Raw genomic sequence first — 16335 nt, 5'->3', positions numbered from 1 at the left:
GTCTTTAGAGATGCGCAGTGCATCTTGCTTGAAAATCATCGACGCCAAGTGGACGCCGTGCAACACTCAGTTGGTTCTGCCAGAGCCAGAACAGCGTTCCAGCTTCTGCTGCTGGCAAGAGCATTGTGCACACATGCGTTAGCATTTAGCATTGCTGCCAGAATGCTGTTTCTGCTGCGCAGTGGCTAGAAGTTCTATTGCGTGCTCTGTCGCACCTTTTCACCTCCGCAAATTGTTAGAACACTAAACTAGAAGCATGAGCACAGCTCGGTACCTTGCTATTGCTTTGAATGCTTCGCCTTTGGGTAAAACTTCCTAGTTTGTTTGTTTGTTTTTCCCCTTATTTTTATGTTATCCATTTCTTTTCTTCTTCATATTCTTTTTTCTCTTTGACTCTCTTTATTTCACTCTAAGTTACTGTGTCAAAATTGTGATGAAGAGGCAAGGTAGTCACTGCAGATTAAGCAGTTTGACTCGCCCCTCCTCCTTGATCACTTGACAGCAAGTACCAATGCAGCTTAGTCAAACGCATGTACTACAAAGATGTGCAGCAATGAGAAGAAAAGGGGCTAACCGAAGGGCCTGTTTTTTATTAGCCATAACGTAAGAAGCCAACAAACACTGACACCAAGAACAACATAGAGGAAATTACTTGTGCTTAATAAACGAAATAAAGAAACGATAAATTAATGGGGAATGAAATTTCCGCTATGTTGTCCTTGGTGTCAGTGTTTGTTGGCTTCTTACAATATGACTAATAAAAATCGGGCCCTTCGGTTAACCCCTTTTCTTCCCATTATTACATAATGAGGGTCTTAAATCTGACAACATTGATGCAGGTAGCATGTTCAGGTAGCATGATGCAGGTAGCATGATTCAAGTAGCATGTGTGGATTTATTGACCGGTTGCCTTCACCCAAAAAGATCATGTTCTTGTGACACCTGCGGCAAAAAGGATGTTCCACATCCGCCGCCAAAGTCTGTGAGTGGTGGTGCTGGCTTCCAGGGTTCTACTAGAAAACATAAATACCAAAGAAAGTGGATGGGGAAACAGCGCCATGGTAGCTCAATTGGCAGAGCATCGCACGCGCAATGCGAAGGTGGTGGGATCGTTCCTCACCTACGGCAAGTTGTTTTTCCATCCACTTCAATTTCCACTAATTTATTGTTTCTTTATTTCATTTATTAAGCACAAGTAATTTCCCCTATGTTGTCCTTGGTGTCGGTGTTCGTTGGCTTCTTACAACATGTGCATCAAGTAACACGAGCAAGACACATGTGAGCAAGCAATTTTGAACAAGCAATAAGAGACACCTAGACATTGATGGCATTACACATAATTAATAGGTCCCTCTTGACATAGCACAGATGAGCAGTTCAGTTAAATATTATTAATTGATTACACGTAGCAAGATATTCTATATACTGATAGCTGCAGTTGATATGTATCCCTGGAACATGCTAATATTCACTGTGTTGCTTCAAGCAAATGAATTCCTTTTTGGTAAATTTGCAGTGGTTGACAAGTTTGAACAATGTTTATGGAGTTCAACCTTATTAATAGACAATAGTTGGTAGTTGGTGGTTATAGACAGTCATAGGTAGTTATAGCCAGCAGCATCTAGTGAATATTATGCCAGAAATGTCATCTATTTTGCATTCTAATGTCAGTCAAAGCACTTGATGCTTCTTTATTACCACAGTCATGCACATTGGAAAAAGATTACTTCCCAGCAGAAAAAGAAAGGAGGGAGGTTTCTCCTTTAGGTTTCGTTCTTTAACTGAAGAGCTCATGACATTGTTGTGAAGCGGCAGATTTCATGGTATTTGTGTTTCATACTTGGCTCTGTTCTTGCACAGGAAAAACAATTAAAGGGAAACTAAGGAGGAAAGTTGGTAACTGCTAGATTAGTGTTCTGGAATAGTCATACCTTGGCATAACAAACCTGCGACTGACGTGAAGGTAGCTTAGTTATATCTCATATCCAATTATAATTATGCAGTATTTGTTACATGCTGATATCGGGGATAAATATTTTATGCCCCGTCATATCTGATAATTTGTTATACCCATGTTCTCCATATAAAGGCTTGACCATGCTGAAAGGATCAGTCTTACCATGAGCAGAGGCTTGATGAGCCAGAGAAAATGAAAAAATTATAGATAAGTGGGGTTGCGGCACCACTTTGAGGTTAATGCACCAGCCGAAATCACTGCTTATAGTATGTTTTTACATGCTGTCTCCTGTACCAAAGCCTTTTACTGCAGTGAAACTTCACAGGACCCACGTACTGTCTGCAGGGCTCACACATGGCCTGCTATTGTGAGGGACATTGTGGCATGACCAGAGCTGGGGAAACACGGAAGGCTAGACCCATACACACCTTCTCAAATACAGACAGCGTGAACAGACAAAGGCAGAGCAAGGAATGGGACAGTGAACTGTCCTGTCTTGTTCTTTGCGCTGTCACTGTCTGCTCCCTCTGTCCGTACTTGCAATGTCACCACCAACTGGCCTAAAGAAACACGTTAGCTGCAAACATATCCTCATAAGCAGGCAGTGGAGCCACATAGATCAGGTCGCACTGCCATCAGCATTGTCTGGTCATCAAATATGTTGCACCTATTCCCCCAATGCTAGGCCAGCCCAGCACTGGTGGTCAGAATTAATCCGGAGTCCCCCACTAGGGCATGCCTCATAATCAAATTGTGGTTTTGGCACGTAAAACTCAAGAATTCAGGTTTTCCAAGTCCACGCCATCCACCAACAGCATCTAGATCAGCAAATCCGGACATATGTGTAACAAATACATTCGTCACTGCCTTTGGACATTTGGGCCAGTGTGAAACCGTGGTTCCTTTTGCTCGATTCTATTCCTCACTTATCATCTGCCACTCCTTATTATGTGATCCCTGTGATAAATGTATCCGTGGTGCTACCTGGACCACTGAGAAAACATGAAAAGGAACAGAATCGAAACAAAATCCTTATGTTATCCGAGCCCTGCTGCATTTTGCTGTCCCTTTTGGATTATGGAATGTGCAAGGCATCTTTGGCAGCATTATGAATTCCCTTCCTAACAAGACCTGAGAGCCAAGTCTTTTCTTTCTAGGCAATAAATTTTAATTCATGCTCACTGGTTCCTTTTGTCCCTTTCTTTCCTTGTTTTTTCGTTTTTAAGAAACTGTGCAGAGGAAACTGCCTCCCATGTTTTCTCATCGCAGTAGCCCAGTGGCTACAGTACTTCACTGCTGAGCTAGAAGTCATGGGCGTTGCTCAGTGGCTATGGTGTTGGGCTGCTGAGCACGAGGTCGCGGGATCGAATCCTGGCCACGGCGGCCGCATTTCGATGGGGGCGAAATGCGAAAACACCCGTGTGCTTAGATTTAGGTGCACGTTAAAGAACCCCAGGTGGTCAAAATTTCCGGAGTCCTCCACTATGGCGTGCCTCATAATCAGAAAGTGGTTTTGGCACGTAAAACCCCAAATATTATTATTATTAGAAGTCATGGGCTCAGTTCAGGTCTTGGCAGACACATTTTAATAGGGATGAAATGCGAAAACGCTTGTGTACTACTTCGATTTAAGTTCTCGTTGATGAACCTGAGGTGGTCAAAATTAATCCTGAGCCCTCCCACTATGGTGTTCCCCATAATCAGATTATGATTTTGGCACTTAAAGCCCCAAGCTATAATTTAATTTTAATTCATTGCTGTTTTTATTGCAGGCCCTGACATCCCTGCTGGCATGCCTTGCCAACTGGAGCAGCCGGTGGGGTGACCTGGCCGGGGAAGTGGCTGCCACGCCCGGTATGGTGGGTGCACTGGGTCACCTTCTGGAGGCGCCGTATTTGCACCTGCGCAGGGAAGCCCTCTGGCTCATCCAGTGCCTCTCAGGTGAACCATTCTTGATTGCGTGCCTTAACCCAAGGTACATGGTGTTTCAACAGTGATTTGTACCCAGTTGCTTAAAAATGAGAAAAGACTACAATTTTTCCTGGGCGGGACGCACAGCTGTAGCAGATACAGGCTATGTTCATTACAACGGACCCGCCTACAACAGACTTTCGGATATAACGGACCTTATTTCAACCTTAGTTTGGTTGGCCTATTTTACGAAGTTCACTGTTAACGGACCACATTACAACAGACTGTTGACTACAGCTCACGAAATTAGCGGCAATTTCTGTCAAAATCGGGTGTATAAAATGGACTTTTGCCATGTCGACAACTGGCAGACAACTGACTTGCGAGGGTCAGCCGACAATCGTGGCTCAAAAATATCGTGCGAACCAGGGAGGAAGGAAAGCGGGACGGAAGTACGCCGTCTTTTGCTCACGAGGCATGGGATAGGAGCTGAGGGTGGGGGAGGTCCTTCTCCGGTGGCTACTGTTAACAGCACGGCTACCCGGGCGCCGTATCTTGAAAGCGATCTGCAATGTGAACAAAGTGCACGCCCCTGTGGGCGCCGTGAAAGCGATCTGCGATGTAGACAAAGTGCACCCAGTGCCGGTAGCTTTGTATGCACTGTGCTTTCCACGTTTAGTTAACGTTGAAGCGAGTGACAGCATATAGGTCAATTCATTCGCTGTTGCTGCTACGCTTCCTCACTCCAATGTTTTGACAGCGACTTGCTACGGTCATCAAGCGAGATGTGTTCATGTTTACCTATGCACATGTTACACGGTGCTTGTTAATTTTGTTACTAAGTGAATGTTTACAACTTCATACAGTAAAAAAAAAACAGTATCCTTACTTTGCATAGCTGTCTACTAATTTGCTATCACAACCGATGCTTCACCTTTCGGGTGAAACTGCGACTTTTTTTGCTTGTTTGTTTTTTACTCTGGACGTTCATCACTCACTCCTTGCAATAATGGTGTTACATGTTGCGACCAAAGTTTTAGAAGTGAGGCATTTCGGATATTACAGATTTCAGATAAAACGGATAATTTTCGACGGATTACAGTCGCCAACCGTTTATGTGGACTTCACGGGGACTGGGGAAATGTCTGAATAAGCAGGTGTCCGAAAAAGCAAATTAAGAAAAATAAGAAATCCTTTATTTCCACGCACTTATTCGGGCAGGGCAGTAGGCTTGAAGAAATTGTGAATGCGCCGTTGCACGCTGTTCCGTTTACGCGCAGTCAGATAAGCCTGAATCTCTGGGAGGGTCGTACGGTCACTATAGGCGGCTGAAAGCACAGTCACTGCTTGTGCACGCTCCACATGCGAAGGCAGCATAGCACATGGTGCGTCATCTTCCGACTTGGAGTCATCGTCCGGCGGTGCAGCAGAAACCTGACGAATGATCTCGCCGTCATCAAGTTCTGCGCATGTCAGTACAGCAGCGTGAGCACCTGTGACACGGTCAAATGAGACGGTGTCCGGAACCACTGCACAGGTCTCTAAAGAACACTTTCGGCGTAAGTAGGGTGCACATCGGAAGGTGACCAATCCTAGGCTCCCGGCACCCGCTTGCCAGCATTCCCCAGCGCAGTCTGCACGGGCACTGTCGGTGCCATTAGACACTTGACGCTGTGTTTCCGTATGCCACGTTGCATCACCGCAACCTCGACACAGCACACAAAGAAACATCACCACGCCGTCATGCTGATACCAGTCGCACAAACGAAAAACGTGGCCTACTCGCAGCGTCGTGCGCAAAGAAACAAACAAATCAGCTGCTGGATTGTCTTGACATGGCTTACTAAACTGAGACTGGAACTGCTGTAGCCACGAACCAGGCAGAAACGATAATGATGAGCAGGGATTTGCAGTAGCGCCACTTCATGGGGCAGCAAGGAGGCCCCGTTCAAAACAAAAATGGCGTTCAGCAAGTCGAACCATGCACTGGTCAGAGTCGGTGCATGGTGCTTTCGATCGAGTTGGCTCAAGGAGTGTCCGAAAAACCAGGTTAGAGGTTGCAAGGTGTCCGAACTTTTGGCAGTTGTTATACATTATGGTCTATGGGGAGAATTGCGGCGCAGCGAAGCAGACCGAATAATTGAGCATGTCCGAAATTTTGGAGCCCGAAAAATCAGTCAGCAACCGTATTGAGTTTCTAAATACACGCTGTTCTGTGGACAAGAAGTTATAAGAGGTTAAATACTTCATTATATTGAAAATTTCATTATAGTATTTAAATTTGTTATATCGAGGTTTAACTGTATCTGTGTTTGTTATGTTGAGGTTAAACTGTACAAAAAAAGTATACTTTGGAGTCTCTCACATCACGGTTACATTTCAGCATGCACTTCAAGAGAGTGAGCTTTAGCCTCAATGAATGAACATAGAGTATGGAAAGGTTACTGGACCAATTTAAACTGATTCTATGTGCCTATTTGTCGTCCACGAACAAAAGTTTTCTGTGTCTGTGCGCTTTCCAGGTGTCTTGGCTCGGTATGACCTCACCGATGTCACTGCTGCCACTAGCGGCATCATTCCCTTGCTGACACCAGGAGCTGCATGCATAAATGAGGTGAGTTTGCAGGCTACTCATGGTTATTGCAGCTTGCTTATTAGACAGCTTTAGTATATAGCAGGTTCAAAATGCGCATATGCCGAACACAGTGAAAAACTTGCAGGTTACGTATGTGTGCTAACTTTTGGATTTTGCATTATGGTCTTTGAATGGCCAGCATATCAAAATGGCAGTGCCGAGGCTGCCTACCTCAATCCCGATTTGGCTATGTTACTAGCTCTTCATAGTGACAGCAAAACAAGAATGGTAAAATCGGCTTTCACTTAGTCTCATCTCTCTTTGAGTATCATATATATTGGCGACATTTTGTCGTCATAATAAGCTGTCTGTTCTGATGATGACAGGTTTACAAAAGACCAGAACATGCCAGAGCATTTGGAATTCGCTATCTGTTTGCCATGTGGAGCGCTCTTCTAAAGGTCTCACTGAGGACATGTGCATAGCGAGGTCATAGTCGTTTTGTGTGTGTCTACATAAACAGTCGAAACACTATGCTAAATCTGTCTATTAATACAGCCTTGAGGATGCCTTTTACATCTTGCATTCTTCGCAGCAGGCAATTTAGCACACATCACAGCTTCTCTCTACTTATGTATTTTCTAACTTCACCAACGTAGTATCTGCATTAGCATACCTGCCAACTTCCACGATTTCACTGTAAAATGTCAAACTTTTATTGCTTGTTCACGATGGTATCGGAATCCATATTTTCGGGATTGCTTTATGAGGGTCTAGTTTAGGGCTAAACTAATTTCAATAGAATGCAAGTACAAATGCCAACCGATTTTTCAATTCCTCTCAATTATTCGGACCTAATGATAGAACCGGTGATAATGGTAACCAAAATTTGGCTGCTGTTATACATGCATAATTAAAAATAAACTTCATGAAAATTTGTGTTTGTGGCGAAGATAATACTTGTTGCGACTGTAGCGCAGTGTGCCTGTTCACAGCTCCTCTACAGAACAAAGTCTGCGAAAACTCAACGTCTTGAGCAATACAATAATTTTTAGTGCTTTTCACCAAATTTTAGTAATTTTTCACTTTGACTTTAGCCTATTTGAAATTTCAAGGTTGGCAGCTCTACTGTAGTTTTGACAGTTTGAAGCACCCAGAAATTTGAAGAAGAATATCTTTCAAATTAATTGTATAGATTTTTTTTTAGAAGTAACCTTACAGGCCTTCGAGGAGAAGGCATTGTGTAAGGGGGGAAATACATTAGCATATTTGTAAGGAATTAGGAAGCAAAAAACAGGCATCAGTACAATAAAAGGAATATTCACACAATGCAGCAGAATATTCAAGCAGCAACACTAGCTCACAAGACCTATTGCGGTATTTACGCAACTTTTTTTGACCGAAGATTGCCTGCACAGTGCAGTCAGATACATAACCAAAACAGTGTTCGCGGCACGCATATGCTTTGCTGTATAACATGATTGTATTGCAGAGAAGCTGGCTTTATGAACCCAGTCGCCATTGTGCAAAACATACTAGACCCTTGGTCATATTTGTTGCCAAAGACTAGGGTGTGCATTAAATTTCTACCATGTTTAGGAGCTTCAGTGGTATTTCTACGTTAGTTTTTACTTTGGACACATAGTAAGTGAGCGTGCGTGCAATTGGGAGGAGGGAGGGGGGTGTTCAGGCAAATACTGCCAAATGAATCAGCAGTTCATTGTGATATTGTCTCGTATGTGGTGTTTTTGGCACCTGTGCAATTGTCGGGCCTGTGCAAAAAAGCGAATGGTGCAGAAACACAAACGGGTCCCTGTGCAATCAACCACTGAAACTCCTACATCACGTGTACAGAGGGAGTAGTTTGTAAGATCCCTCTTTCGTGTAACAAGGTATACAATGGGCAGACGGGCAGGTGCTAGAATAAGAGGCTAACTGAGCACAATTATCACTACACGGCTAAAGATTCAGGTCATTTAGCCTTTCATTGGAGGAATTGTGGCTGCAAACCTGTCCTGAAAGATACGGAAGTTGTGCGCAGGCAACACAAAAAACAAACAAGGGAAATTCTTGAAGCATAGAAATTGACAAATGGAAACTGACAAATGGAAACTGACAAATGGAAAGACAGGTGTATCAGTTGCCCCTCGGTATCATTCTCCGATAAAGTGTGCCACTATCTTGGACTTTGATTATTCCTAGAGTGGGAATCTGAAAACTGCTATCTTTGTTTTTTGTGTTTTACTCTGTGTCTTGTTAATGCCTTACTGCCATAAGAGCATGTGCACTTCTTAAGGGATGCTACAAAAGGCAGGTCTTTGGGCGATAAAGCAATTGTTGCAGTCCAGCGCCTGTGTATGTCCTTTTTATGTGTGTGTGCATATGTCAGAGTTAAGTGCACTGATTCAACATCATGGCTCACCAACTAGCCCATCAATATCTATTTAGCAGTTTGTGTTGGCACTTTTCTGCAACTTGTTGAATTCGGTCTGCCCAATAAGCCCTTCAATTTCGTTGATTGTGTCAGGATCGACTTAACGGAAGTCGACTGACCTGTGGACAAGTAAAGGCTACAACACAACTAGAACCACGAGGAAAAAGGTGCAGTTTCACCTGAAAGGTGAAGCACCGATTGCTATACAAAGCAAGGATAGTAGCTTTATTGGCTGTATTAACTCGGAAACATTCACTTACTAAGTGAATTAGCAAGCATGAACACATCACACTCGAAGGGCGCGGACTCCCGCTGTCAAAACGCCGATGTGAGCAAGTGCGAGAGCAGCAGCGAGCGAAGTGACCGTTGTGGTGTCCATAGGCATATCTACGGGAATGGGGGGGGGGGCAAGGGGGTCACTTGCCTTCCCCCCACTCTCAGAACTGGGGGGAGGAGCAAAGTAAGTCATTTACACCCCCCCCCCCTCCCCACTTTCGATACCCGGATATATATGCACCTAGAGTCCCAACCAAGATCACTCTAGTCTATAGAAAGCGGCTTGAAGTACTGGTAATGGGGGTCTGGCCTCTCCACCAGCTGCATGTGGAGTCTTGGCCAAATTGGTTCTTCAGCGCACTCATCACTGGTATTTATATAGCACACAGAGTCTACTTGTTAACAGTTTGTAAGTTTCCCCACCTCTGCAAGTCTGCAGTAGTCTTTCAAGTCTTGATCTAGACATTGATTCAGGCTACTTGGTCTGTCCATAGTGCAATTGAACCTCAATAGTGCAAGGTTCCCAGAACTTTCAAGACTGCTTTCACTTATTTGGTCGTGAAAGGTGTTCTCGCGGTGAAACTGAGGCATCACGAAGCGTTCGCTTCTTGCTGCCGGCGGTCTTCATGACGTCAGCGTAGTGACAGTGAGCGCTCATGGTCATCAAGTGAGATGTGTTTATATTTGCCTGCATGTGCGTGACACCATGCTTGTCATAGGTGTATCTACCAGTTCAGGGAGAGGTGTACCCCTCCCCCCACAGTCAGAATTGAAAAGGAAAAGTAGGCCATTTATCCCCCCACCCCCCTCCTATGCACGCACAATTGTGAAAGTTGGCACTGTCGGCTGCACACTGCACAAATACAACAAAACAACAGCTGAGGCCAAGTTCTCTCACAGAATTGGGCTCACATAGGTACGATTTATTTATTTACATATCCCCTGCTTTCAGGCCTTGCCTCCACGTGCTGTAGCAGATTACACATTACTCCATACTTCGCAGTGCAGACACCTGCGGGACCTGCCTTGCAAGCCTGCATTGCTGAGAAAGCTATCGCTAGGCTGTCCAAAACAAGTTTAGTCTACCATCAGTTGCATCCTCATCATCATAAAAGTGTAACAGCCCTGAAAACATCGCTCCATCTCCCACCTCTGGTCATGCGCAGCAAATTCAGCCGTTTATCCTTTTTCCATACTCTCTACCACAGCAACACACCATTTGCAAGTTCACATCTTCTCCCGGCGCCGCACACATCGGCTCTTGTAGATCATATGAAGAAGACTAAACCCATTTTCGCTCGGACAGAATGATTCAAATACTCACCTTTAGTCCTGGCTATCGAAGAGTGGAATTCGCTTCCTTCTAGGATTGCGGCTATCGCTGCAACATCATCATTTCAAACAGCTCTTTGGTCATACTTAGAAAATTCCAATGTAAACTGATGTGCGCTTTTTTTTTTTTTTTTTTTTTTTTTTTTGAGTGTGTGCATGTTGGCTGTATCCTTCCGTGAAATGTTAGATGCCATGTTTTGCACCTTCTGAAGGTGCGATTTTTGTTTTGTCTTGTGGGATTGGCTACATGTGCAATTTTCCAGTTCCTGTTCCTAGCCATTTTTTCCTTATTAACTTGTACCTGGCTTCTTAACTTGTTTATTTCTGTCTTCAACCGTTTATAACCTGTGTTGTATATTTATAAGTTTTCTTTGATGAATCCCCCCCTATTTAATGCCCGCATTGGGCCTTTAGGGTATTGAAATAAATAAATGAAATCATCCCGTGTTTGTTGGGCCATCTGACCTAACTATCTTTGAAAACACAAAATCAAATTTGCTTTTGTAAATTACGGGTATTTTATCAGTGTTACCGTTTTAGCGATTTTGACATAGATTTAGTGACTTTTGTGCATGTTTTCGCCAAAGTTTGCTATTTAGCAATCAGTGCCATTTTTAGTGACTTGAATGAACAGTTGGCAATATTTTAACGACTTATAAGTTAGAAAGATTACTTGGAAAATGTCCTATAGGAACGCGCTTTGATATTCAAAAGCCATATGCGAGTGTCCAAAACTCGAGGTACAATGCATAGGCTCCGTGACTGTGATGAACAAATGGCTGGCTTTACATTGTAATAGTGCTTCACAGCACAGTGGTCACCACAGCCTTGAGATTGCATCACGAAATTGAAGGTTATTTATAATTTACAAAACCTATGTGAACCCACAGCATTTAAACGCTGCGGGTTCAGCGGCGTCACTATATCAATTCAATTGGTAGACGCTTGGCAAGTGTGTCAGAGAACTAACTTACCAAAACCAAGTGGAATAAACTTTCTGTTCAGATTTAGAACACAGCAGATGAATAAGACACATTGACTTCGTAAAAGTGTAAATATTCGAACGGCTTAGCTCGTTCATGCGCGGCTGAACAAATCGCTTCCATTTCTTACGCCTTTCGGACCAGTCGGTACTTCCTGATGGCTTTCAGCTAGATCAAGGGCGAAGATATGGTATTTAATTTGTACAAAGCTCGGGTAATTATCATTGCCATGTTAACAGCATGCGGCCAAGTGCATTCCACAGAATCTAGTTCTGCTACCTTGAATGCCAAGAAACACCAAAAATTTAGGCATAATATGCAGACTAAATGTATTTTCATGCTAGGAAAACTATGTTGCTTGTGTTCTTTTGAATCGTGCTATATTTGTAACCTCCAAATCTGAAGATAATGAAAAATTTAAGCTCTCATAATCTATATGTAAATATTAGAGGTAGGCGATCGAATATAGACTTTTTCAAATGCGAATAGTAAGTATCGAATATCGAATAGACAAACGCAGATGCATGTATATACAGCAGGAATATTTGTTTTAGTATAATTAGGAACATGCTTGTACAGAATAGACAGTCAACTATCACACACAATTAAGGTAGTTTTAAACAAGATCACAACACTCATGAAAAGAAATACACAAATAGTCACTTGACACCTTTAAGCCTGGTGGCAAACAAGCTTTCCAAGAATGACAGGCATTTGAAATTGACCAACTTTTCAAAAACGCATAATAAATAGTTGCTGAAAAAATATTAGAAGTTATGGAAAAGGAAAATAAAATGCTAAGCAGGTATTTCTGTGCCCTAGACAGAATACAGAGCAATTTACCAAAAAAAAAACATCACTGGTTGTAACGTAAGAGATAAAACTCCTACATGACTAGGCTGCAAGAAAGACTCATTCGTAGGTGATAAGAACAATATAGCCGATTGTCAATTATTGGGCGAAAGGAAGGGGAACCGAGGGGCCCAGTTTTGCAAGAACGCTCGAACGTATCTTTTAGAATTATATGAAAACAACAGATAATGAAGAAACGGAAAGCATAGAATAAATTATTTGTAGCTTCTAATTGAAGTGCAAAAATGAGAAGCTTATGGGAAATGGAGGGAAACTCAACTTGGCTGACGGTGAGAGTCGAATCCACAACCTCTGCCTTATGCACACGTTGCACTTCAAATTGTGCTAAGGCGACGACGTCAGTCGCCACGTCCATGTCGTAGGTATTTATGTATGTATACAAGATCTAACCCAATGAGTGTTTAACAGCACAAAACTTCCACCATCAAACAAAAAAAATTAAATTCTAGGGTTTTACATGCTAAAACCACGATCTGATTATGAGGCATGCCGTAGTGTTCGGAAATTTGAGCCACCTGGGGTTCTTCAATGTGCACCTAAATCTAAGTATACAGGTGTTTTCACATTTTGCTTCCGATCGAAATACTGCCACAAAGCCGGGATTCTATCCCGCGACCTCGTGCTTAACAGCCCAACACCATAGCCACTAAGCAACCACGGCGGGTCCCGCAAAACCGAAAACAAAGCTTGTATTACTGATCTACTTTCTGCATTGCGTCAGAAATCTTGTCGCTGCATTACTTCTGATAATTATAATTTGTGATACTTTGTTCAGCAAGTGGAGAACAGTCACCCAATTTGAACAGTCAGTTGTTGCAAAATATTTGGTTAGTTTGGATATTCGAAAATACCAAATAGTTAACCAACTATTCATATCCGAAACCTCGATATTCGGCTATCCTATAGTACATATACATTACTAAAGCTAAAGCCCTCTATACTCTGTTGGTAAATTCACTGTTTTGCTTCAGCTGCACGAACATTAGACCAACATGACACGTCTAGGTAAATTATTTACTTTATGCTCGCTTATGTTATAGTGTTTCAATGTACCTACATTCTGCAAATCCACTTCACAGTTGTAGCGAGAGTTTTAGTGACTTTTTTGTCTAACTTCAGTGACACGCTTCCTAAGATGTTGGCAACACTAGACTGTAATGGTTCATAATGTACGATTGAAAACTAGATCTGTTAATGACAAAAAGAACTTTCGCTGACACATTTTTCAGCCTTTCTTTAATGAAATGGCAATCAGATAATCTGCAAGGGAGGCAAACTTTACAGTATACGTGCCACCTGGGCCCGCTCTGAGTATGCATTCTCCGCCCAGTCGTGGACATGAACTTCCGTGTAACCTCCAATGAATATTTTCGAACAAGTCAACATGTCATTGACACATTAAATAAAAGAATGTGTCATTGTTTATCGGTCTGTGGCCGCTAAAGTGGCATCTACCTTCCCTCCCTTCCGCCCCGAAGAGGTGGGAGAGAGGTTAGGTATATGCCGCTAACCTAACCTCCGGTCCCCTTGGAAGCAGCCCTCCGTGTTGGGCTTTGTGGTAAAGCACACGAAAAATGAACATGTACTGCAAATTAAGGGCAAATTATATGCAGGGTAGCGCAGCTGCCGTTGTTGGCGTGGAGCATCAATGCGGACAGAGAGGCAGTGGCAGAGCGATCCCAGGTGGCACATACTGCAAAGATCACTTTCCAATTTATATATATATATATATATATATATATTTAGCGAGAGAGAGAGAGAGAGTGGTGACTTGCCCCCCGCCCACTCGAAAAATAGTTGGTATGCCACTGGTGTGGTCTAATAATGCTTCAACGCCAGAGTGGCGAGAACACAGCGCGCACGAAGGTATGAGCCATCTGCAAATTTCTTTCGACATATGGCGCACGCGACCACGTGAAGCCGTTTAAAATACGCACTTGTTGGCAGAGTCAAACCGGTCCCCTCCCTCCCGTGCTGCCTCCCCGTTTTCCTCTATATGTGGCGCGCAAGATTGAGCTACGATCCTGCGACTGCCGAAAAATGCTTCGGGCAGCCAGGCCCGAGCTTTCGGGTCGGCCCGGGCCGGTGCAGTGCTCTACTTATCGCCCTTGGACTTTATACGGAGCATCAGGGTGATGGCAATGGCAAAAATGCGTCTGGAGTGTCCGTATAATTGCTACCACAATAAAGTGAAGTCACATTTATTTATGACAACGGAACAGAAGACAAAGGAAAAGAATGTGCAACCGAGCTAGCTGCCAACTAATTTAAAAAGCAAACATAGTCTCTTGATTGTTATGTAGCAGGGGAAAAAGCTGAAGTTGGGACATTTGGCCATCCCAACAAATCGACAGAGTCAAATAAACAGTCAGCAAGTCAGGATTTGGGACATTTATTCAGAAGTTGGAGCTGTTCTGCTAAATTTGGGATGGTTGGCAACCCTACGTACAAGAGGGAACCACTCAAACTTTGCAGGACCGATAGTGGGTATTAGTGAGAGCACAGTATCAAAGCAGAAATCGCAGCTTCAAAAATTCTTTTTTCAGCAGATATGTATGGAGATAGCTATTTCTGCGTCAAAACAAACAGTTGTTACTCTTATTTAAGAATTGGGAATAAATGAGAAAACATCTGGCTGGAGCTCAGATGGAATGACCCTTATGCTGTGACTTTTTTGGAAGCTCTACAACTTGTCATATTTATTTGTGCCTCTGTGTGTACATGTGTGTGAGAAGGCATATGTGCAAAGCGCTTACATACATAAAATTAATCATCTTGGCCATTCTTCTGGCTAACTCCTTATACCATATAATGTTTTCACCTGTGAACTAGGTGCTCTTTTCTTGTGCCATCACCTTTGAACACAGTTATGGGGTTTGCCAAGGCTCATATTCCTGGTAGTGAGAGCTCAAAGCAATGAATCACTCATAGTCACCATCCTGCCCTTTGTATAGGCAAGTTGCGTGCATCTAGACAAAAGGGAGTACTCTATTGCATAGTGTAGAAGTGTGCAGAGTTGAGTACAGCAGTAGCTTAGGCTAAAAGAGCGTATGATTACACTGGCTGACCACCTCTTTTTATTTATCCAGTGCACTTAACACTGCTATTTCACAGAAAATCTCAAATGCAAGCACAAATATGCCCACAAGCTCATACACCGATGCAGCTTTGTGTGACTGGCAATCTCTTATACCTATGGCAATTACGCTGGCAGCAGACTGCATCTTCGTGACATCCTACATCGCAATTTGGCTATATTAACCTAGCGCAAAAGCAAGCTATCTCACGAGACCTGTTCTTACCTAATGCCTGTTAAGGGAGACACATTCATTTCTACTGTGTGTAAATGCAAACAAGTTCTCAATGCTTATTGCACCTTGCATATTGTTACAGGTCCTCCTGCTGCTTCAAGGCATTTCCACGACACTACCAGCCATTAGACACAGTCTCGCAAGAAATGCAGCAGTTCTTGCACAGCTGCAGCAAATGACTCCCGAACACAGTCATGAGTGTCAGAAGCTTCAGGCAATACTCACCCATCCTTAGTATGTTTATAGTATGCTTTTACTACTGGTGATAATGATCGAGTGCAGGCAGAGCATGTCACAATCCACAAGGTGTGCCCTGCAACTTTAGTGCTTTGCTCCCTTTCTTGTACATACATCAACACATTCTTTTTGTACAATAAAATACTATATGTAGTTGAAGTTCAGGGAAGTTGTTCACACTAGTGGAAATCAGTCCCACACTACAGAATTTATCGACAAAGTATCCAATTGTTGCTTGTTCTTGCTGCGCATTGGCAGTTAGCGGCATTTTTGTATATTCTTATTTCTTGTTTGCATGGTACTGTGACTCAATGAAGTCACCTGCGAAGACAGAAAATCACCAAATGGTTGTAATAGGATGTTTTCAAGTACTGCAAAAGGCTGGTTGCTTCTTGCAGTCGCACTGCCTTGGACATAATGTCACAGTCACTCGCGCCCCACATGTG

The 16335-nt window shown here is 43.2% G+C and overlaps 1 protein-coding gene across 1 annotated transcript in view; it reads left to right on the top strand.

Annotated features, from left to right (window-relative positions):
• LOC142576340 (uncharacterized) overlaps positions 1–16116 on the top strand; it is a 65592-nt gene extending 49476 nt beyond the window's left edge. The window contains exons 9-11 of the mRNA XM_075686437.1: positions 3730–3898; positions 6391–6482; positions 15735–16116. Coding sequence (XP_075542552.1) covers positions 3730–3898; positions 6391–6482; positions 15735–15887 — 414 coding nt within the window. The 3' untranslated portion in view covers positions 15888–16116. The remainder of the gene's footprint in view (positions 1–3729; positions 3899–6390; positions 6483–15734) is intronic.
• Positions 16117–16335: the final 219 nt, after the last annotated feature.

The sequence above is a fragment of the Dermacentor variabilis genome, chromosome 3 (assembly GCF_050947875.1).
Source record: "Dermacentor variabilis isolate Ectoservices chromosome 3, ASM5094787v1, whole genome shotgun sequence".
Taxonomy (NCBI): domain Eukaryota; kingdom Metazoa; phylum Arthropoda; class Arachnida; order Ixodida; family Ixodidae; genus Dermacentor; species Dermacentor variabilis.
Note: the sequence above shows the minus strand (reverse complement) of the source record. Positions and strands in the feature narration are given on the sequence as shown.